General features: G+C 41.8%; 2 protein-coding genes across 3 annotated transcripts in view; both read right to left on the bottom strand.

Annotated features, from left to right (window-relative positions):
• The window catches only part of LOC126564164 (G-protein-signaling modulator 2), a 432,630-nt gene that overhangs the window by 383,200 nt on the left and 26,239 nt on the right, over positions 1-23,191 (bottom strand). The window lies entirely within an intron of this gene.
• Positions 9,085-23,191, bottom strand: part of LOC126564501 (zinc finger protein chinmo) — a 29,164-nt gene continuing 15,057 nt past the window's right edge. Inside the window, exons 2-6 of one of the 2 annotated variants that reach the window (XM_050221564.1) lie at positions 10,922-11,142; positions 10,178-10,845; positions 9,956-10,103; positions 9,413-9,605; positions 9,085-9,340 (exon numbers count right to left, since the gene is read on the bottom strand). In XM_050221564.1, coding sequence (XP_050077521.1) covers positions 9,117-9,340; positions 9,413-9,605; positions 9,956-10,103; positions 10,178-10,845; positions 10,922-11,142 — 1,454 coding nt within the window. In that variant the 3' untranslated portion in view covers positions 9,085-9,116. The remainder of the gene's footprint in view (positions 9,341-9,412; positions 9,606-9,955; positions 10,104-10,177; positions 10,846-10,921; positions 11,143-23,191) is intronic. The other variant, XM_050221565.1, reaches the window with a different exon arrangement.

Below are 23,191 nucleotides of genomic sequence, written 5' to 3'. Positions count from 1 at the left end.
TGGCTTCTAATTAAGCGGTTTGAAAATCGTTTTGTTTTTGAAGAATTTTGAATTTTTTAGTTTGTTTAACATCCGTATCTCTTGTGTCGTATTTTGCTCACTGCGTTAGCACTTTGTTTGTTGTGCAGCTTTAGTTGATTTGTTTGTATCGTATCTCGTCGCGATCTGTAAGATCAATGTTAATTTTTGTTTTGTTACAAACAAACAAACCAAAAAAATACAACACAAACAATTGACAAAAAAAAAATCGAGAAACAAAACACATAACTTTACGTATCTCTTTTCCCAGGGTTTTACCATCCCGGTACCGGTATCTCGTGTCCCGTGTACCGTTCCGTAACATTACCGCTGACGCAAAAGGGTTTTCTTTTTCTTTACAAATTTCTTACAAACATGGGTGTGTGTAAGCACACACAACAGTAGAGTTCCCTCCCTTTTTTTTAAGTATATCTCGTTTCACTACACGCTACGATAGTAGTAGTATAATATAAATCTAAAATTAATTTTGCCCATTTTCTCCACTCGCAAATTTACTGTGTTTTTACTTCCATTTTTACGGTTCCTCTACCATCGGTCAAACTGTTCTCTGCCGAGAAAGATTCCTGATGCGGCAACAAACGAAACATGGTAAATAATAAAAGTAACTTATGTTGGAGCCTGAGGAACTGTCGAGCTAAAAAATTGAAAGAAAAACCTAAAAATGCCACAAAATCAATACGAAACCTTCGCCTTTGTTTTTGTTATCATCCTAGCATCTTATCGAGCAACAACAATATATGCTGGTCTGGTGTTTCTTCGCCACATTGGCCAACGGACCACGTGCCTTTTGCTTGCTATGGAGACTACACATATGGGTGTATGCTGGTTCCTTGAGCCCGTGCCACTTATTAGACTTTCTACATGCATCGCAATCGCGGTGAGCAAATTGCGACAGCTTTACATACATGCTACAAATAATTCTACAATGTTTCGTTACATTTTTATTGTACCTGAGTGTGTTGCACTTGTGACTAGCTGAGTTTTTTTCATCCCCCTTCTTCGTTACTACTCACTTTCCTTTCTTCTTATCAATATTATTTATGTTCTGTTCGCTTCTGCCTCTCAATTACTTTTACTTTCCTTGTGCCTCATCCTCAACTTATCTGCCTGATGTAAAAGGTTTTTTTTCTGGCCCATAAACATCACAAACGTGAGTTTTTTGCTTTTTTCTTTGCCTGAGTGAAGCTTCTCGATAAGATTTCGCCAGCAAGGTTCGCAAACATATAAACGTAATATCAAATAATAGCACAAAGCTACCGTTTTCAATGAACAAAAAGCTAACGGGAATAAAACAATATTAATCAAGTACAATTCCTAAAACAAGCTGTTCCAAACAGACCCATTCTCGCACGGCGCACAGATAATCTTGTGCTCCTATCCAACCCACGGGGCCAGATATAGTAGAACCGATCAACCATCATCACTGTGGGGACTTCTTTTGCTCAACTTATCCAAACATTCTTCTCGCCAAATACGTTATTCCAAAGTAAGGGTGCTCTATGTGTGTATGTGTTCTAAACGTTTTAAGCCGAAAAACCTAGATTACGAACCATCGAGCTTACTAAAATGGCTTTTGCATGATAGTTTTTTTTTGTTGTTGTTGTTTGAAAACGTGTATTTTTTTTACGATAAGCATCATGTTGATTTTGGATCAAGGAAAAACACAAACCAACAAACTCACACTCACTTTTACACACTTGTTTACATGTTTATCGAATACATAGATTTTTTGTTTGTTTGCTTGTTATTAACCTGCAGAATTTTGTCTTAATTGCCTAAAAGTTTTGTTGCTTGCAGCTTGCTTTTGCTACACTGCTCTACGTATATTGAGAAGAATCTCGCCTGTGATTCCCCTGTGTGTCCGCCCGGCCATCGTCCGTATCAATTCATCCGTACTAGCGTCAACGAAAAAGGAACAGCAACGAAAACGATCATTTGTTTATCCTTCCTCATTTCTTACATTTCGCGTACGTGCGCTCCTAATTGAATTTAGAATTTTGCTTAGAAATTTTGCTTAATAATTTTGAAAAAAACCTAACGGGTTTTTTTTCGGTATTGCCTAAACACGTGTTATTTTTATGTTACTTTTTTTGTTTATACTTTGCACTAACTAAATTCACTTATTTAATTTTTTTTCTCGTAATAGTTGCCAAAAGGGGGGATCTGCCAAAAGATTTTTAGAAGCGCCTGTAGAGCTTATTTTTCCTTTCTTTTTGTCTATACTCATACACGTTAAGAAGAGTACAAAAAAAACCTCAATAAGCATCAATCCATGCAGCGGAGAAACAAACAATAATTTAATTACTGTCTCGCTTTCCGGTTGACGATTTGTTATCCTCTGCGCACCTGCACGGGCCGCGAGTGTGGTTTGTCTGGCTCTTTTTGCACGTTTCACTTTGCACTCAATTTTGTCGTATAGTGTATTACTGCATGTTTTTCAAGATATATGTATGATCTACGCATTTAATTTTGTTGTCATATTATTTCGCCAAACAGTATTTTAATTTACACTTGCTTTCAAAGGGTACATTTTTCACATCATTTTTTTTTTCGTTTCTTATGTACATTTTAGCTTAAGGAATACCACAAACAATAGTGTTTAGATTCCTTTCACCATTTTGCACAATAACTTTCGTGTTTTTTTTTTCTTTTCCTCTACATTCATTGCCAAAAAGGTGAAGTGCTTTTTTGCGTGTATACCAACTAAATTTCATGATGCATACGGAAGTTGTTGTTTTTTTTTCTTCACATCTTGCGTATGTAATGGATACGTCCAAAAATTAAATCATCGTCATGCATGATTCTTATACGGTTCGCAATCTACCCGCTCCATCAATCATTTATAATTTTAATCCGGTGTGTCTGTGTGTCACCGATACCTTTAATTTCATCTCTACATAAGCCGACCCATCTCTGCATTGCATTCCTATTCGTACGCTTTTTCGTAAGAGAAATTTACACCGCTGACTAAATTTTGCTTCCACAGTTACGATTGGTAGTGGTTGTTTGCTTTCGTTCTACAATCTCACGGCTGGGCGGGTTTCTTTTTTTTTTTCCTTTAGAGGTTATAGCCGAAACTCTTATCTTCATCTTTCCTCTCTTTTCCTGCCGAAAATTTAATTTCATTAAATTTTATTCTTTTTAAGCTATTTTATAGCTTTCGCATTTGCTTTGCCATTTTCCACATTTTGTTGTACTGGAGGATGATGATGACGATCACTCGAGCGATCACGGGATTCGCAATCGCAATGGATTTATCTCCCATTGAAGTGTGCATTTCACCCGTGCGCCATCGATTCCACATCCACGCTGCTGCACACCTTTACACACGCCTCCTATTTACATGAGATTATTCCATTCTAATTTTTTCCTCGCCCATCTGCCTGCCTGCCTGTCTTGGTCTTAGAAACTAAATTTTTAAAGTGCTCGCACTCAGTGTAATCTTTCATTCTCCGCCTTCCCATTGAATATGTTATACTTTTGTTTGTTTTGTTTTATCAACATTATTTGCTTTTTTCGTAAATTTAGAGTTTTATCAGCTTTTCTTTTCCTTTCCGAAAACATTTGCTCGCAATTTCGCGCTTTTTTGCATTCACTCACATTTTACACACGTCGTTTCCACACATACATCGCTCATATTCCATTGATCCTTTTTTTTTTCTTCTTTTTGTCACATATACTGTCGAAAATTTTGCCGCCCAAATCATATTCTCTCGTTCGCCACCTTCGATATTTGTTTGCCGTCCGCGAAAAGTATCGTCATTTTTGTTTTTTTTTTTCTGAATTTGAACTTGCCAAACCTTATGTCTCCATCTGCAGTGAGTGAGTTGCATTTGAATTTCACTTTCCTTTTCTTCATGAATCTCATTACGAGCATTTAACGCCAGCATGCAATTTAATTTTTCTTCTTAACCCTTTCTCTGTTTCCGAAACGAATATTTGTGACATCTTCCAAATTTTATCAATCGGTTGGGATGGGAGCAATCAATGTGTTTTACGAAATATTCAAATAATAACCTGTTGAAGACATTTTATCCCCAAATTAGAACGATTCGGAGAATGATTGATTCTTAGCATTGAAATGTGCCTGTCCATCTGCACTGCAGAGTTGTTTGGGTTGGTGTGAGGGAATCTCAAATTAATCGTCGCTCTTTTAATATTGAGTCCTGCAGTGTAGTTTCGCATTCCACTGCGACTTTACGCTTCACTAAACCCCATATTTGACTTTTGTTATTTATCGTTTGCTGATTTGCTTAGCTGTTTTTTAACCTGTTTTGTAAATGTCTTTGAAGAAGTACGTAATATTATTGATTCCGACCGTTACACGTCGTGCTTATTACTTAAAATCAAGAGCTATTTAAAAATTAACATAAAATGGCGTTTTTCCTTTTTTGTTTCTGCTAAACGCACCTATTTCACTATTTCTACAGTACGTGGAGGTAGTTGATTTCAGTGTTCATTCTTTTTGTTTTCGTTCGTGTTCATATTTCTACGTTTATTATTTAATGTTGCTCGTTTGTTTCCTATTTTTTGTTTTGTTTTTAGTATTGTTACTTATGTTCTCGTCTTCTCATTTTGTATCGCTGCATAGGCTAAGTAATATTTTATGTTTCGAGTTTGTTTCAAAGTATGTTTGTCTTCTTCTGTATGCTTTTACTTCTTCGTTTTCTATCATTGCGACTTATCTTAGAGTTTTGTTTTATGCTTTCGCTTTGGAAGAAACCAGTTGTATACCAGATTGTGATAACGAATGAAAACGAAATCGGAAGTAAAACTTTTTACATCGCATCGCAACGAATAATACCTAGCAGTTGTTGTGTTGTGGTGGTTGTATAAATTAAAAACAAAAATAGATCCCATTTTACGGTGCATTACGCGAATGCCCGAGCGGAAAAAATAGACCCGTTTTAATTGGCAGTTGTCTTTCATTTCTTGTAAATTGCTTGCAATATTCATCGATGAATATTTATACACCCGATCTGGCCTTCTTCGGCTTTGTCGCGCTTGTTCTTTTTTTTTATAACAGTTTGGAGGAAACAGTTTTTATAAGGATAATGGGGACAAAAAATGTGCATTCAAAACTAAACAGTAGTTGTTTGTAGCACGTTGAAACAGAAACAGAAACACTATTTGTTAACAAGAAACATAATTCCTGCTGGGTAGCATTTTGCATCCTGCAATTATGTTGTGCAAGAGATGTTTCCTTTTCAGATTTGTCTTATATTGCGGCGCTTACCCGGCTCAGCTTATTTCTGCGCTAAATACAACTATTATCAATCGCTCCACCATGAGAGACACATCTTCGCGTATGTGGCTTTTGTGTTTAACTATATGATTTCTCTTTTAAAAATTGAACTAACGGATTCTATTTCATTTAAGCGTTTGACGTCATACTTAAGGGAAGGTTCGAGGGAAGCATCATATTTTGTTAAATGTTATTTCTCTTCATTTTCAGTGGGTGTTAGAGTTCACTTTTCACTTTTAAATAAATCGTCGAATGAAAATTTCAAACGAATCCAGCCTATAATAAACTGTTGGGAAACAGGAGACGAGACGAAAAGAAAAAATAAACAAACGTTGAGAAAACTCATAAAACAAATCTTACAAAGCTATTGTGTACAAGAAAAATAAAATTCATCTGTGTTATACTACGATAATGATAACAAACATTGATAGCATCTTTTCGATTACTGTTTTGCCTCTACTAACCTTTCCGGTATGTTCATTATTATGTTGCGGTAACTTCGGTTTTTGCTTACAACAGTAAAAATGGTAGTATTTATACAAATAAGAAAACAAACAAAAAAAAATACGGAACTCCACCCAAGCTGAAAATGTTGCCATGAACATTTTCCGTGTTTCGTTCTTCCGGTTGTATTACTATCCTTTCTTCTCTCTTTTAAATATTTGCACCAATGATTAAACTTGCATTCATTTCAATTGTCTAGTTCATGTCCTTGCACTTGTGCCTCTCACGATGCGTTTGTTGCATCATTAAAAGGCTACACTTTGTTTTTTCATGTCCACATTTTTTAATACATTCAGCTGTGTTCTTGTGAGCTGTAGCTCTGCTCCGCTCATTACCATTCGCATGTCGCAATATTGTAGAAATTACACCACATTTTGAATATCGTTATTATTAACGCATGAAAGATGGATTGCATCGGTAAATCGGTATTGTCCAGCGAGTCAAATTTATTCGCCAAAAAGTAGGAAAACTCCATCCCGTAAAACCGGAACGGGAATTTCCTTATTCACTGATGAATGATTTTGACCCACAGTAACTTGAATAGAACTGGTAGATTCTGACCTTTGCATTGGTTTGGTTCTTCCCGCCACGAGGAAGTGTTTGATAAATAATTGTTACAAAGTGCGATCACTGAATCCATGTAATGCTATAAGCATATGAGATCAATACAAATGTTTCATTATTGTTATTGCAAATTGAGGTAATTGGTAAATTATATTGTTTGCTATTAGGATCATTATGGCAAAAATTGCAAATAATGTCTGTTGCGTTTAAACTATTACATTCACTTGACAAAAAAGCACGTGTGAATAACCTGAACAAAATTAACCTTAGCATAGTCAAAAGAAGTTTTGTTTAACGTTAGTTTAGAAGTAGCGGTAGAAGTCGTAGTAGAAGTATTTGCATTAATAAGTGTATTGTTTTTAAACTAGAATCTTCTCTATTTGATAGGCACCAAGTTTCCATTGCATGTTGTTCCATAAGGATTTGCTCTCTTCGGTTGAAGATTGTTTACTGACAGAGGATTGATTCCAGCAGCGAATCAGTGCAGTGGGGAATCTGATTTCTTGCATGAATTTAGTTGTTTATCACTAAATCACTACTGCTTGCATACATACGGCTCGAGGGTACTGTTCACACGTCAGGTCAGGCTTTTAACCTGATCTGGGAAGTTTAATGTCTTTTGAGTTGGTAGATTTTCATATCAGGTGCTGAGCATGCAGAGTGTTACTCACAATCCAGGCACATGCCACATGCAGCAACAGCACCCCAATCCACCACGCTCTCCCATCAAGCCGTATCCGTTTGCTCTGACATTTCAAGTACATGTAGTATCGGTTTTTTGTAGATTAGGTTTAAATATACTTTCACATATATGCATAGTTAAATATTTCTCATTAAGCTATCGATTTCAACTCTCCTCTATATCTGATTCCCTATTTCTTTATCATTGCAGGTACATTTGTATTATTCATAAAAAGTATGCATTACTCCTACATCCGTTGCGTTGTTTCTTCTCTTTTTTTTCTTTGTTATTAAATTAGGATACTATTACATGATTGAAGACATGCATATATGGGATATATGCATGTACTTCCCTTACCAATGCTTCGCTCTCGCTTTCCCAATAGCGAAAGAAACCCCCGGAACGAAAACCACTACTATCAAGCGAAAAGACGAATGGCGGCAAATCAAAGCCATGTAACACACATGAAGCATGAAATGTAACCGCCTGAATTCGTCTATTTCAAAGGAAATGCAAATCTGATACTATCAAAAACAAAAACAGCATGCAACCCGCGGTTGGTTGCGATGCGTTCTAGTGAATTTTAATTAGAAATAATAAACAAAATAAAAAAAAAACAAAATAATAATCAACTATCATATATTCCCTTTTTTACTACACTAATCCCTTCCTTTCTATCTATATATGTATCAGTATCGATTTATAGTTACTGTCTGTTGTGGCTTTGTATTGTTGTAACATAAGCAAGATTCTATTAGAAAAAAATCCCAGGTTGATGGGATTTGATTCACGGCTCTCGTAGAGAAACGATCTCTTCTACTCAAGATAATGGATGAATAATGACACTTGTGGTGATTGTAATAATATAGTTGCTGATATAAGTGTAAAATTAAAGCAAATCGTTTCGCTCAGCATGACTAAAGGGGATGTCAATCCATGCAACAACCATAATCTCTCGCGGAACATGTGTAACTTGTGTAAAGTAAAGCTATTGTCCGTCAATTGCTGGGTGTCACAGTTTAGTAGTAGTGCCTTGTGTCTCTATTACAAAAGAAAAAAAAAAAGAATTGTACGTGCAAGTTAATGGCTTTTGCTCACTATTAAAGATTAACTGACGTTAAGTTTCACGATACTTTAAATGCAAAATATAGTGCAGATGTAAATTGAAGAAAATAAAGATTCTGATTTATAATTAATTCACAAAACTCCTTTCCATTGTAGATATTGTAACGAATAATTTGGGCTCCATAGTTTCTTGTTGATAGTATGTTTTTTTTTCTGTTTATCTCAGCTATCTTTGGAAACCATTTCCGTAGATTTGAATTTCCATCTTTTATCAGTTCTCTACCAATCCAGTTCAAGTTATACTTGACTTTCGATTTCCATTAGATTTTGCAATCCATCTATTTGTAACATATACGTATTCCATTATCTCATAAGTATTGTGACGATCATGCCATCCCAAATGTTTCACTCATTTCCGATATTCTGATACATTCGCTCTTCTTCTAACACCTTTTCACTCGCTATTCGAACAGAGCGTTCCATAACTGTAGTGACAATGTAATAATCCTCATCGATAGTAATAAAGCTGGGACGATTCACGGAGGTCCTTCGCACCCAGCGCTTATCGATTTAAATGATATAATGAGGAAAGTGGATTTCAATCTGGTGACCTCACGGCAAAGTTGGCTGCGCGTATGCTGTGACAGCTGCACTCCGAACATGATGTTATATGCTGATGATGGAAATTATGCTGATATGCTGATCAAGCAGCAGCAGCCGCAGCAGCAGCTATTCTTCATGGATGTGCGATATCTGAGATGGCTGTAGCATGCTGGCCTGCTGGCTGTATCGAAACATCTTTGGATGGCGTTCAAAGAACGGGGCTCTGAGGTATGGCTACAAATGCGATAATCCGCAACAATTCGTTAATTTATAGGAACAACAACGGGCCAACACGGTAGATCCGTCTTAACTGGGCCTTAGTGGGAGAGCGGGATGAAGAAGGGACATTGGTTGAGGAGATAAAGGAGACACAGGCGGGCAACAAACTTCGACGTCCGGCAACGCACGCTGCACTTAGCTGTGCAGTTGGCTGGGCATAAACTGCGTCTGCTGTTTGTGCTCCCGGGCGATATGCCTTCTGACGGTGTTATTGCGGGTAAACGTTCGACTGCAGTACGGGCATGGCACGCGTATACCCTGATGCCGCTGGCGTATGTGCGCCCGCAGATTCGTTTCGTAACCGTATTGCCGATCGCACAGTGGACACTGTAGCTTTTTGCCTGGAACGCAGAGCAAACCTTAAATGAGTGAAATCCGTGTCCGTTCTTTGCGCAGCACAAGATTCAGGTGGCAAAACAAGCCTAGCTTACCGTCCGCCGTCGTGACGCTTTCCCGCGGTGTGCTGATCATGCCCAACATATCCACTGACGGTATCGCTGCCTCCAGACCGCCCTTCACATTAATAAACCCTAACGGTGTGGTTGGGGTGGATGGTGCCGATGACCTAAGAGGCGATTGGATGGGTCGCATTTCCATTTTTACACGCAAATCTTCCGCTCCAGCCTGCAAAAACGACGCAAACGTTAAATCGGATAAGTAAATGTCCTTAAAGTCGTTGCCGTTAAATTTTGCCTCTTAGTCAGGAATTTTTTACAGTATTCATCAATTTTTGTCCGTACGGCATCAATTTTTGACAGAGTGCACATTATTATTAATAGTTTACACTCAAAAATAAATGTCGCTTAGATGTGTTAAAATTTGATGGCTAAGAGCCGAAAATTGATCCCCTTGAGACAAAACCTGATGCGCTTTGTCAAAAATTCATTACTTCAAGACCAAAATTTGACGGCAACGACTCTAAGAAGCAACCATCGGAGCGCTTTGATAGTAGTTTTTGGCACGATTCGGGATACCTCATTGCCTTCCCGACTTTCGTGTTTCACTTTGTGATCCACTGAGCCGTTGTGATCGTTGCGATCCTCTCGATCCATTGTGTTTGACGATACCGGTCCGTTACCATGGCCATGGTGGGTTGTGCTGGGACTGTGGTTTTCATACCGACTAGAAATGAAACAGAGCATGATTTCTATACTGCGACCTCCATACACAGACTAGCCAACTAAAACCAAACTCACTTGGACTGTTGCGGTGAATCCCGATCCGTGTGTATAGTGTCTGCTTCCGTTGGTGTCGCCGAAGAACCACTGCTGGACGGTCGATAGTTTTTGCTACCACTTACCGGACTGCCATTACCCGCGCTTGCTTTCCCATCTCGTAATACACTGTCCCGCGTCGCTTCCTGATGCTCGTAGAATGGACTTCGTAGTGATCGTTTGCGGTTCTCGTAAGATCCTGGCAGATAGGACGACGGTTGCAGGTACGGCGAGAAACTGGATGCTGGTGTACTACCGCCACCGCCACCGCCACCACCACCGCCTCCTCCACCACCACCACCACCTCCGCCCTCACCTCGATCACTTCCTCGACCAGCTCGATCCGTGCCGCTGCTGCCTCGATCCGCACCGCTACTTACATTGCCTGTTCCAGCTCCACCGGTACCGCTACCGTGGCTGGATCCGTTGCCACCAGCAGCTCCACCAGCACCACTGCTTGCGATTATACTATCGGTTTCCCGCTTTACCGCTCGGTTGATCGATTCCATCGAGGACGAGAGACTGTTGCGCTGCTGGCGGCGAATGGCAGGTGATGGCAGATCGTTTGGCGGCCCGTGAAAGGGCGACTGTGACGGTTGGCTGGCATTGGCGCTCGCAAAGCGGCCATGTTCTGTGGTGAGTCCTTTGACCTGCAGTGATCGGGTAACGGGCAATGTAGCATTTGTCTTTGCCCTCCTAGCGAAATGGTGGATGAAATGCACTTACCTGCAAATTCTCAGCCGCTTTCAGAAAACTTTCCAGCGCTTTCTGTGACACGTGTACTTCGCCCTTGTACATAAACTCGAGCAGTGCGTGCATGTTGTCGGCGGAGGTTGCTTCCAACATTACGCATATCTGTCCCGTGCCGGTCGGGGCCCGTTCGAACAGATCGGCGAAGTTTTTCGAACATGCCGCTAGTATGACCTTGTGTGCATTGAATACGGTCCCTGTAAAGCAGAGGAAAAATCGTTATAATCAGTAAAACGAAGCAAAGTAAGATTCATATATTATTTGCTTAATCCCTAAAAAAACAGAACGTTAATTGCAGCTGCAATTGTTAAATCGCCATTCCCATCCATTTCCTAGCGCATGATTTATTGTTCGCAAGTTGCGTGATGTTACGCGGACCAGCATGAATATTCTAACGTGCTTGATGTTGGGCTGACTGACTGACCTATTTTCGTGTGTCTAATCTTACCGCACACACACACTGTCTGCAACATGCGGCTGGCTTGCATCGTGGCGGTAAAGTTATCGTGAATTCAACGAAATTTTTACAGCCACACAAGCTTACACGTACGACGAATCTCTGTTCCGTTCGCTCAATCTCTCGCAAACCCGACCATCGGTGCAAGATTGTGTGTTTCAAAGCGATTCCAAGAAATGAAGCTTAGGAACCAAAAAAAAAACAAAGATGAGGAAAAAAAAAGAAACACTCATCAAACATAGGGTACCCAGCAGCTCCTCCAAACAGCGTCGCTACTATAAATAACGCTTAGAACGGGCAGCGACCACACATAGGCACACTACTAACCAGCAGTGCATGCATGGTTTGATAATGGGTCATGCGCAAGCAAGAAATTTGGCCGCCCCTACACCAAATTCGATGGCGCAGTTGTGAACAGAATGCATTCGATTTCCGACCTAATTCTGGATGTTTGAATGTGTAGGTTTTTTTTGTAGCTCTTTTTAACCCTCCCCGATGCAAGGTGGTTGGACCGGGAAGGGCAGAATCGTAACTGCCCCCCTAGGCCTATCGTCAGGAAGACCTTGAAAATGGGCGCCCAAAAGCGCGATAGCGGCTATGACATCATCATCATCACAATGATCGTTGCATGGCACAGCAGGGCCTCTACACTGCTGGGATATGTTATTGGTGAGCATCATGGGAACATGTTGAAACGTTGGAGCATATTTGAGCACAACATATGGCGCCTATCGAACCATAAAAATGCGAACACTGTGGTGATCTGTGGGAAATACGACTTCCGGACGTCGAATAAAGATGCTGAATATTACGAAGAAAAACAAATTCAAGTAGATTCTTCTATGGAAATGCACATATAAAAATATAAAGAATATTGAAATTGAAAATTATCAACAATGTTTCAATTTATTTATTTTTTGTCAACGTGAGCGTTGATTGGCTCTTAAATTAATTAGCATTATTATAGTAACCACCAATTTTGAAACAATTTTTTTAACAAAGACCATCAATCGTTTGGACAATACGGCACTGGACCGTCATAATTAATTATAAACAAAAATAAAAATAAATCATCAATCGTTTGTAACCAAGTTAACAATTCTTTTTCAAACACAATTTCACAACATTACAATCAGACCGATAACAGCTTTGATGCAAGAAGCATTTTGGTACAAGAACTTTCGATGGATGTGGTTAGTGTGGTTTCAGATTCAATGTGTTTTTGTGTTTGTGACATTTGGCCATGCTTTTGTTTCGTGTCAACAACTACCATGAACAAGAAATATTTGGGATAATTTAACCTCAATCACGGTTTGAAAATTTAAAAATTAGTCAACTTAATTATCTTCTTAACAGCATGTGAACTCCAAACCAAGACCAAAACTATAACAGTAAATTTTATTTTTTTTATTTATTAGAGACATTCTTCTTGTTCTTGGCGTAACAAACTCGCAGGTCATGTCAACCATGGAATGGCTTGCTAGACTTGCCGATACCATATCGTTGAGTTGAATAGTCAGTCCTCAATACGGGGTACAATCAATTTGAGGATTGAACCGCGGTTCTGCCATGTGAAAACTGGTTCCGTTGTCGGCTTTTCACGCCTATAATATATTGAAGTTATTAGTGCTCCGAAATTTCTACGAAACAGAGATCATATACTTCCGATCGTGCAGCTTGCGTCATAGAGCTTCCTTTGGCAAAAACGCATATAGACACCAACAATCGTAAAACGATTGTTTACATTGTGCAGTGCTGCGATCGTACGAATGCAAAGACTTTATGCGGTTTGTTGCAACATGCTCTTCATCAGTGAAAGTGTTTTCACTCCATCTCCAACCGACACCCAACACTCGTGACTTTCAATCTCAGTGTGTCCACTGTACCCCACAACCAAAACGGTTCCCAAGTCAAAAACATTGTCTTCAGCTACACACTGCGTACGTATCAATACAACGCACTGTCTGAGAAACGCGCATAGGCCAAACATACACATTAAAAAGCCGCGTCCCTGCGATGTGGGGCAATGCACATTGAGTAAAGACCGTCTCTTCCGGCCGTGATGCGTGATGTTTACGGTTGCATCGTTCTCACTACGAAAAAAAGTAGGTCACGCACATTTCAAAGTGTGTCCCACAAAACAACAACCACGAAAACGGGTCGCTGCAAGTCGCCAGTAAGGCACGCTGTTCTAAACTCTAACGGCCTCGAAATTGCGTAGACGCATGCACACAACTCGGAGTTCTTAATCGCTGCATATGTGCGCACCATCAACACATGCGCACATGGAACCGTTTTGCCTAAACGATCCGCTACAGCACAGACGCTTGTTGCTTCACAGCGACTTCGCAATTCGGGTTCAGTGTGAGCAACTTTAGGAGGTGCATTAGAGGCGCGTGTTGCGCATATAAGCGTTACACATTATGGGTTTCAACCCACTTTGCTTCCCTTCCTCCGCACAAAGCCACACACACACATACATACATACATACAAACAGAACAAATCCAAACGACGGAATAAACGTTTTAAAAAGTGTGAAAAATATGTGTCACGCACAAACATCCCCGTTGGATAGTGAGCGTCAAACGGCAACACGATGCGCTGCCCATCGTTAAATGCGTGCGCATGGCATCCGTCCCATTGACCGTACTGCCTCCCCTTCTCTTTCTCAAGACGATTCCGTATCTCTTTCGTCCGGTTCGGTCAACATAAAAATTCAACATTAAAAGAGCACGCACTGAGACAAACACGCAACCTTCCCGCTTCTCGGTACACACTGCCTCGTAGCTTCGCAGACCCATACGTAGATGGGTCACATATGTTTGTACATCACACGGTTAGACAGAGCTAGCTGGGGCTGATTTTTGGTAGTGCGTTAATGCATCACTGTTGCTTGTTTGGAACCTCAACGCCGTCTTGGCGATTGCGTACAACTGTCCGATGCACATTTGAATGGCGCAACGCTGCCTGATGCTTGAGCATGGGTACGTGTGCAAGTCAAAGCGGAGTTGCAATATTTTTACTTTCAAACAGTTTTTTTTTGTAGTTTTTTTTTTCAGTAGAAAACCAAAAATGTCCATTATCTAGTCCATGGTTTCACCCATAAAAAGAAGCACATAAGAATCATGAAATATTAGTAGCTAGTAATCCCATTGTTAGCATCACATAGCTTAAGAAATATGTTTTACTCTGTATTTTCAAGAGCCGCAACATTAATCTTTGCGGTAGAAAATTACGACAACATCATCATCATCACCACTTTAAACGCACCTCAATCTATTTCCTTTTTTGCTCCTTCATCCATCAAATTTCTTGTTTCAGTGGGTACAAATTTGAAAGCGAAAAAGCCGTCCTTAATCTTCAGCAGCAGGCGCCGGCGTAGACATCGAGCTCGGCGCGTAAGGGCAGGTCAGTTTTGTTCGTAAATTTCATCCTATTTTTTACGTTTGCCTTCACAAAACACGCCATGTCTAAGCTCACAAGGAAGTGGGAAGAGCGATTGAAAAAAAAAAAAGGAAAACCCTTTCCCTCATCATATCTTTTATCACGCGGATAATTTTATTCCTGTCTGTTGTTCGTTTCAATATGCGCCACACCTAACACCAATTGTGAACCTTTCGTAGTGGGTTTGTTTTTATTTTTATTTTCGTTCCTTTTTCCCGATTGTAGCTCGTAACGATCCCTCCTGCTCTACTGTTTATTTCCTTATGCCCTAAAAAGATTCACAATCTTTAAGTTGCGACGTCGCTGGCAGGGTGTGCGACGGGTGCCATCTTGTTGACACGGTTTTCGCCTTCCCGAACGCGCCGGAACCCGGAAAAAAACCCCCGCTACAGATCTATCCATCCGACCGAAAAACAAACGGAAAAGGTTTTTCCAAATTTCGTTGGAAAAATATTTTAACCCACCACACATTGCGTCTCCTTTTCCTATTCTTATGGCGCCTTTTCAATATCCATAACTGACCACGGAAAACCAACCTTTCAGTGGCGACGCACTAGCGCTCGCTTCCCTTGCTTGATCCCCGCTGTGTCTACACTTTCCGGTTTCGACATCTCAGCTCATGAGTTCCCTCATTAATTTCATTCATCCGGCATATCAGTCGCAGCAAGACAAAGCACGCCGCGACAGGCAAACGTTCCGTTGACTGCGAAGGGTCCGGACAGAAGAATTAGGTATTATTTGATTAATTTACTCGCCACCACCACCAACGCTACTGACAACAACAGAAAATCCATTTTGTTTTCGGTGTCAGTGGGTCGAGAGACACAGAGAGAGAGAGGCATGATGAGGAAAATGCGTAAGACGTGACCGGGTGCGAGACGGAGCCCTTGTACATTTCTCCTTCGTTCCAAGCTCATGAGGGGTGGAGTTCGTTTCTTTTTGTTCTGCATAATGGACATACTTATCCTTCGACCTTCAAAAATACAATAAGTTTCCATAGCATACGGAGCAATAGGTTAAAGGTAAAACAATGAAACTTGTTTGGACACTTCTCTTCCAAACCGCGCATTATTCGGTGCGACAAAGTGAAGGAAGCTTCAGCTTTAACGACAATCTGTGTGTTTTGCTACATATTCGCAGGAAATACTTATATCTTTCAACCCCCCTACTAACACACCCCGAAATTATACGAGCACACATTTAGGGCAAATGCCTGTGGAAGGAAGACACGGAAATAAGATGGATGTGATCCTATACTGCCTTGTTTTCTTTCGTCCTTCGGTGAGTGGTGGTACATTCTCATACAGAGAGGCTGTACTTTACTCAGTCTTTGCTTAAACCTACCCCCCTTCCCAGCAAGGCAGTACACAATCAACAAAAACCCACCGTTTTACTGCTCCAACAAACGAGCGTACGAAAACATTGCGACAAACCCCGCCACCAGAACGGGACGAGAAGTATCGGGCGCCTCCATTTCGCGAACTCATACTGGAGGTTTTTATTTTATTATATCCTTTCCCGCATATTTTCACCCCGTGTCTTGTGGCCATCGTCTCGGCAATCGGGGGTGGGATTTTCCCGTCCCAAGTTGGAGTTTTCCGGCTGCTCCAGACGAGCGGCAGACGACATTTACGACGAATAGAGGGCCAGGCTCTTCCGGGAAGTGCCGTGCGGTTAATAATAAGGGAATGGAAAGGTTGCGAGCGACGGGTTGGGAAAAAAAGGTTCCGACATTGTTTGGGTTTGTGTGTGTGTGTGTGTATCTGTTTCTGTCATCCATCCATCTATTGGTATTGTTATTATAAGCGGCAGTTTTCCCTTGAAGCGAAGGAGCCTCTTAGCATCTTCTTATGTCAAGGTCATTTGCGAAGGGTGATAACTCGAAGGATTTATGAGTCTCGGCATTACTTTCGCTCGGTGCTCAAATTCACAGAAGGATACGTCAAGGTAATATTTTCTCCGGGAGAGATTTCATAAACACAGTATTCACAAATGCTATGAAGTAAATCGAACCTTCATAACTTCTACGTGATGAATTATACTCTACTAGCAGAAGAGCGTTCTTTGTGGTAAGGTGATTAGAATCAATGAATATTATTTTTGAACATCGAACGAAACCTATCCTTTGTTCAATACCCTGCAAAACGAAGATAACACAAGGATTCACGTCGATTCAATGCATTATACACACACACACACACAAATGCCATGAAATAATACGCCGTCAACATTGGATTAAAGTTTTAATTTACTTTTTGGGCGAAGCACAAAAAATACACACACACAAACAAAAAAATTAAAGAACCAAAACCACTGCAAAACCCCATAAGTGGCTGGTGAGCTGAAAAATATGGCCATCCATACACTCCCGTCGCTGTTCCGATTCTGTTCAACCAGTGGCGGGGATATTCGCTGATTGACCAAATTGATTGACGTATGCTTCAAATCCTGTCCACACAACAGAGCATAGAGCGCTTGGGAGGCGACCACCACCGAATCGTCGGCGGCCGCTGGTGCACAATCGAAATCCTCGCGAAAGCCCATTTTTTATACCATCAACAACCCGCAACAGCAGCACTATAAGGGAGAGTTTCCCCGGCAATGTTTGCGCAAGCCGTCCCGCCGTATATGCCCCCCGTTTCTCGAATCAGTCAACTGAGGAAAATTGTTGACCCCTTCTACGTAAAATCCATCGATCACCGTACGTGTGCATCGAGGTTTCGGTTTCCAACAGCAGAACAGAACAGTGGAGAAACAATGATAAATATTTTACAATATATCGTACGGCTTCCGAACGGCCAGGTTTGATGGTTCCCAGTCTCCTGCCGAGGGAATGAACTCGCCTCGTTTGTACAAATCATAGGCCAGACCAGTCGGTCGACCCGACTACCATTCGGGCAAATATATATTCCTCCAATTCAATCTACAACGCACAACATCGCTCGCGCGCCTGGAATCAGCTTCCTCACAGGTCATCGCACGGTAAGAATATGTGGCCACAGCGCCCACACATACGACACATTCCAAACGTCACCTCCACCGTCCAAGAGTCGAGGACACACACACACACAAAAAAAAACACTCTACCTCACACACGCACACACCAAACTAACCGGACGCTTCAATTCGATCAAGTACCGATCCTGGCCCCAGAGCAAACCAGTCAGCCGAATATCCCGAACAAAACCTCGTTCTCGAAAGGCCTACGCTAGAGAGCAGTTGTGAATCGCGGGCCGGTGTTTCTCAGGCAGATTTTCATGCATCGATGGACTCAATACACACACACAGACGCCGTGTGCTTCCACAAATCGTATTTTCCGAGCCCCTGCCCCTATTGTCTGGCACTGAAGTGGACTACGGACTTTCGTTTGCACCGAGACCCGCGCCACTGGCACAATCAGGCTCGGTGGAAGGCGGAAGTCCAGTTACTGTGTACCTTCTCAGGGTCCAGCACAAGAAAAAAATTCGCTACCCAATATGGCGTACGCTAGCGGAGAAAGATATGGAAATAATGGCACAAACGTAGCCCTTGCTAGAGCGCCATCGTCTGGTACACACTTCGCTACAGGGCCTCTCCTCCTGCCCCTGTGCCAATCACTGACTGAACTCAGATACGATTCTACTATCGTGCTTCGCTTCACGTTTGCATCCCCTACACGGTATTGCGAGAAGCTACACCACGGGCAAGGACTCCGCCTGTCTTTCGCGCTCGCTAACAAACGGTTCGATTTTTTCCGTTCAGTTTTCGTTTGTTGTCATACAAACGGTGTTTTCGCTAGCGGTCTGTTTTCGCTTCGGTTGCCAAAGCACCGGCGGAGACGGAGAGTTATCGAATGGTACCGAACATTCGTTGTACCTACCACACACCTAACCGATAGATTCTAGACAGGTGACTGAAGGAGGACCCTAACAAAAATAACAAAAAAAAAAGGGAAAACAACTCTACCGAGTGTCACCAACCAACTCGCCCCCCAAACACAACACATTGCACGCCTACAGAGTGTACTATTAGCGTACGACGACAATGCCGAAGCAACTGTGCTGGGAGGGCCTACGAACTCGAATGAATCAAGCTCCCTTCACGTGCACTTCAGGAAACGTCGACACAAAGCAAAAATCTACACCGCCTTCCCCTGTCCTGCTCACCAGCCTGGGAAGCCTCTGTTTACCGTACTGATGGATGTGTAAGCAGGCAAATCATGCGACCAAACACAAAAGTGTACTCCCTAGGCTACGACTTAATTAGCCAAACGCGATGATGGCAATCATGAATGCACCATAAATCCTCGATCTTTTTATTTTAATTTCCAATTTTTCTTCCTGGAGGGACACATGCACAATAAAAACTGTAACTACATGCTCACATATGATTGGATGTCTTTACACATGTGCTTGGTAAAATCAACTTTGATATTAAAGCTTAGAATTATTTTATTTTAATAAAAACTATACTACACAATTGTGAACAATTGTGAAGAAAATGTACCTTTTTTTAGGTAAAAATGTACCTTTTTAAACTACCAAAGACCCCTCATGACGAGCGTTATATGCAGGACAAACAACACGGCGACAATAATGGTGGTAGCTGCCACACATTTGTCACGCCCGTCCATCATGGCTGTGTAAACTAATGAAACGATATTGATCTTCTATTACCCGTTCTTTCAATCCATCCGGCAGTGCAAGCAAAACCCCGTTGATTAATTTCGCTTTCCAATTGATTCCACCGTCGGTTTTCGCTGGTCCCAGCCACTAACTACTACTTTTGCTTTCCCTTTTCAACAATGCGGCTAGTTTTGTCACTGGCAGATTGACGAAGAATCAGTGGCCACTAATGTTTGCTTGCTTTGCTTTTATCAGACCATCGGCATTGTCTTTGCGACATGCGGGAACAGGACATCGGCAAACACTTTCATTTAGGTTGTGTTAGCTCGTCACAGCTAACGATATCTTTCCGCTGTACCCCAGTCCAGGAATTCAGGGACATGTGTGTTCAAGAGCACGTTCGTTTGCTCGTCAAACCAATCATACGCATCTATAGCAAAGACAAGTGCATCTGACGGTAGGATTTTACATCGGAAAAAAGGGAAAATCTCGTTACAATTGCCAATAGACAATGGGGAAAAGCCTAAAGTATGAAAATTGTAACAAAAATCACTCTACATACAATTTTAAAGATAAAACGAACAGTTGAAAGGGAAAACGCAATCATTCCTTGTGTCTCTTTTAGCAATAAATTAAGTGAAACACGTTCATATTTGTGCTGGAAAGCATCCTGATTAATCAGAATCCATTTTCTATTTCACTTTGATCAACATTTGCATAACTTGCGACAGCAGCATCCCGAAGGATTTAGTCGTTCAAGTTCCAAGAAATGCGTCATACAGCAATTCCGGTGAAAGGAATCAAACGCACATCGAAGTTCCAGAGGGTCTGTAGAATCACCATGCCTGCCTTACGAAACTGACCAACCGATAGCCACTTTTCAATCGCATCGGAAGGACGACTAACGATAAAAACAGCTCGATCAAATGAATGACAGATAGCGGCAATATACATGAAATTAGCATTTTACAAATAGTCATCAATTTCAATTTGTACACTTTATCTGCTTCTTCTGCCTTCCCCAGTGTGCGTGTGTGTGGCAAAACTGGTATGACTTTTCGTTTTCCACGCTGCAGCAACCATATACGAAGGAGTGCACCACTCATGCGTACGTTTGCTCGTGGTACAATAAAGGCTGGGAAAGGTGCCAACACAGGGGTGGTAGATGACATTTGCTTGGACACAATTTGGTCCCGGTGGCGTCATCGTTGCGGCATCCATTAGCTCCCGTATAACGAACCAATATTGGCCATTTTCAATAATGTCAAACCGGTTGATGTATGTCGCAGTCCTGCCGCTGCTGCTAGGAGAGAACGCTCCGTGCGAGTGAAAACTAGGATTCATTTAGCTGATGGTTTCGGATGAGTGGCTTCTGTGCTTCGAGAGGAGGACTGGCAAAACAGGATATTGCAAAAAAAAAAAAACTATGTCCAATGCTTGTGGGAACAGAGTCCAGACTAAATGGGCCAGTGGAAGCCGAGCTAGCCACTACACAAACCACCAGGATCTTTGGCACTATTGGAATGGAAAGTGATACCCTGGCTATCCTGTTGGATGATAAACGCGGGCAGCGACGGAGTAACACATCGCTCGCCCAAACACGATAGGCAAGCATAACCCGATTGAATTCAAAATCAAATCAAGCGCATCGGTGTATGGATGGAGGAGAATAGAACCTCAGGAGATACTGAGCCAACATTTCCTGGTCCTCGGGGAGAGCTTAGCATACAGAGTTCTTTTTTTTTGCCTCTTTCCCTCAATGGAAAACACGAAAACGCACCGAAGAGGGATTCATTCCATCATCGACCAACAAATGATGCAAGACAAGCAAGGGGGAGACCAACCAAACTACTGGTTCAACTCTTTCCCTCCCCCCATCAAACAACATGTGATCCGAATGAAATTCGTGCAAAATGCTGCCGATGTGTTCTTTTTTGGTTTGAAGGAAGAAGCCCCATTTTGCAGGACATGTACGAAACGGAAATAGCGTCCACCCTGCACTGAAGTCACCACTCGGAGTTGTGCGTTTTTCTCTCTCTCTCTCTCGCTCGCTTTACCCCCAGGAACACTTGTCGTCCCCGCGAGCATCCTGTGCTCATCCTTTTCATTATGAAAGTATATCTACGTAGCAACGCAATGCATCGAGGAAAAAAAAACACCGAACCTGAATTCAACTGGCTGTGAGGTCCACAATGAAGCCAATAGCAAACAAACAAACAAACAAAAAAGTACGCCAGGATAACGACAGATAGAACGCACCGAGTGTTGTAGTAGGAAAAATGGCCCAAAGACCGGGTGTAGGTGAGCGCGAGACAGAGCGAAGCACGTTCCGGCTGAAGCACGATGGCAAATAAATTCCGAATACATACATTTCCATGAAAATGGAAAATGAATATAAATCGAAATAAATATCAAGCAAAGCAGTTTTTAGCTGCCAGCAAACGGAGGACTGCAGCAGTATTCATGCTCGGCTCGTACGCGCAACTGTACAGCAAAACGCACCAACCAACCCCAAAAAATGGACGTCGCTCACGCACTAAACCCCTTTCCCAAACGGAATGTGGCTGGGGAACATTCATCGACGATGAGATGACGTGTGTGCAGGAAGAAAAGCATGGCAGGCAAGATGCTATGTCAGAGATGCGATATGAGAGTTTTGCATCATTTTTTTCTTTTTTTCTTTTGGTTATCTTTGCAACTCAAAACTTAGCTTCCCTTGCGCGAAGCGAATGCTCTTGCTGATCTGTATTCTTGCAAAAGCAGCCAATATCTTCACCACTAGTTCCGTTATGTTGCTTTTGTTTTTGACAGTGATGGTATCCATCCAGCTACGTCGAGTTGTCCATCCGAGCATCGTAGATTCGTAGATTTGACTTGTACAACGAACAAACAAATGCTCTTGCACGATTATGCCTAACTTGGAAACGCTGAAAACGTCCTAAATAGCAGGAAAAAAAGAAAACGTACCAGGGAAGTAAAAGGCACGTTGAAAAAGTTGCCTGGATGGGAGGGTTAGTGCAAGTAGAAGAGCAGCAAAAAAAAAAAAAAACCACCAAGCACTGCGGTCCTGTAGGCGTAAATTCCTGAGGCATTAGGCCTTCATAACAATTGAGAAGTGTTTTTGTGTGGTTTGGCACCGAAGAGGGTTGTGAAAAAATAGTAAAACGTTAGCTCAATTTTTGAGGGGTTGTTTTCGATTCTGTGACATGCATTTTCACTTCAAAATAGTGATTTAAACTCTATATATTAGTAAACATTCCCTCGTTAATGTCGAAAAAACATCGATCAATACGATTCGACTTTAATATACCACCATCTACTCGATATATCTAAATTTATACACCTGTGGCGCAGTACCACCAGGCAAGCAACGTAACTCCACCGTCTTTGGTGACCTTAAAGACATTAACGTCATTGTGGAGCGTTGGAAACGAGCGTCCCGGCGGAGCGAGGGAGCCGCGTTCATTGATTTCACGGTCCAAAGATAAAATCATCAATAAGGCGACGACACAAAATGGAGATGTCTCCGGTCCTTCCAGTTTTCACACGCTAAACTGGGCCATACACACAATCGCTTTACGCTTTGTTTGGGTTTCGATACACACATGGCCACGCTACGCTACGGCACGGTACCGGGGCGAGAGCATCATCACTCTCCCCCCCCCCCCCCCCCCCCCAACAACTTCCATAAGCATAAACGCACGTTTACGACCCGTCGACACACCTTTAATGCCATAAA

This window comes from Anopheles maculipalpis, chromosome 3RL (genome assembly GCF_943734695.1).
Source record: "Anopheles maculipalpis chromosome 3RL, idAnoMacuDA_375_x, whole genome shotgun sequence".
NCBI lineage: Eukaryota > Metazoa > Arthropoda > Insecta > Diptera > Culicidae > Anopheles > Anopheles maculipalpis.
Note: the sequence above shows the minus strand (reverse complement) of the source record. Positions and strands in the feature narration are given on the sequence as shown.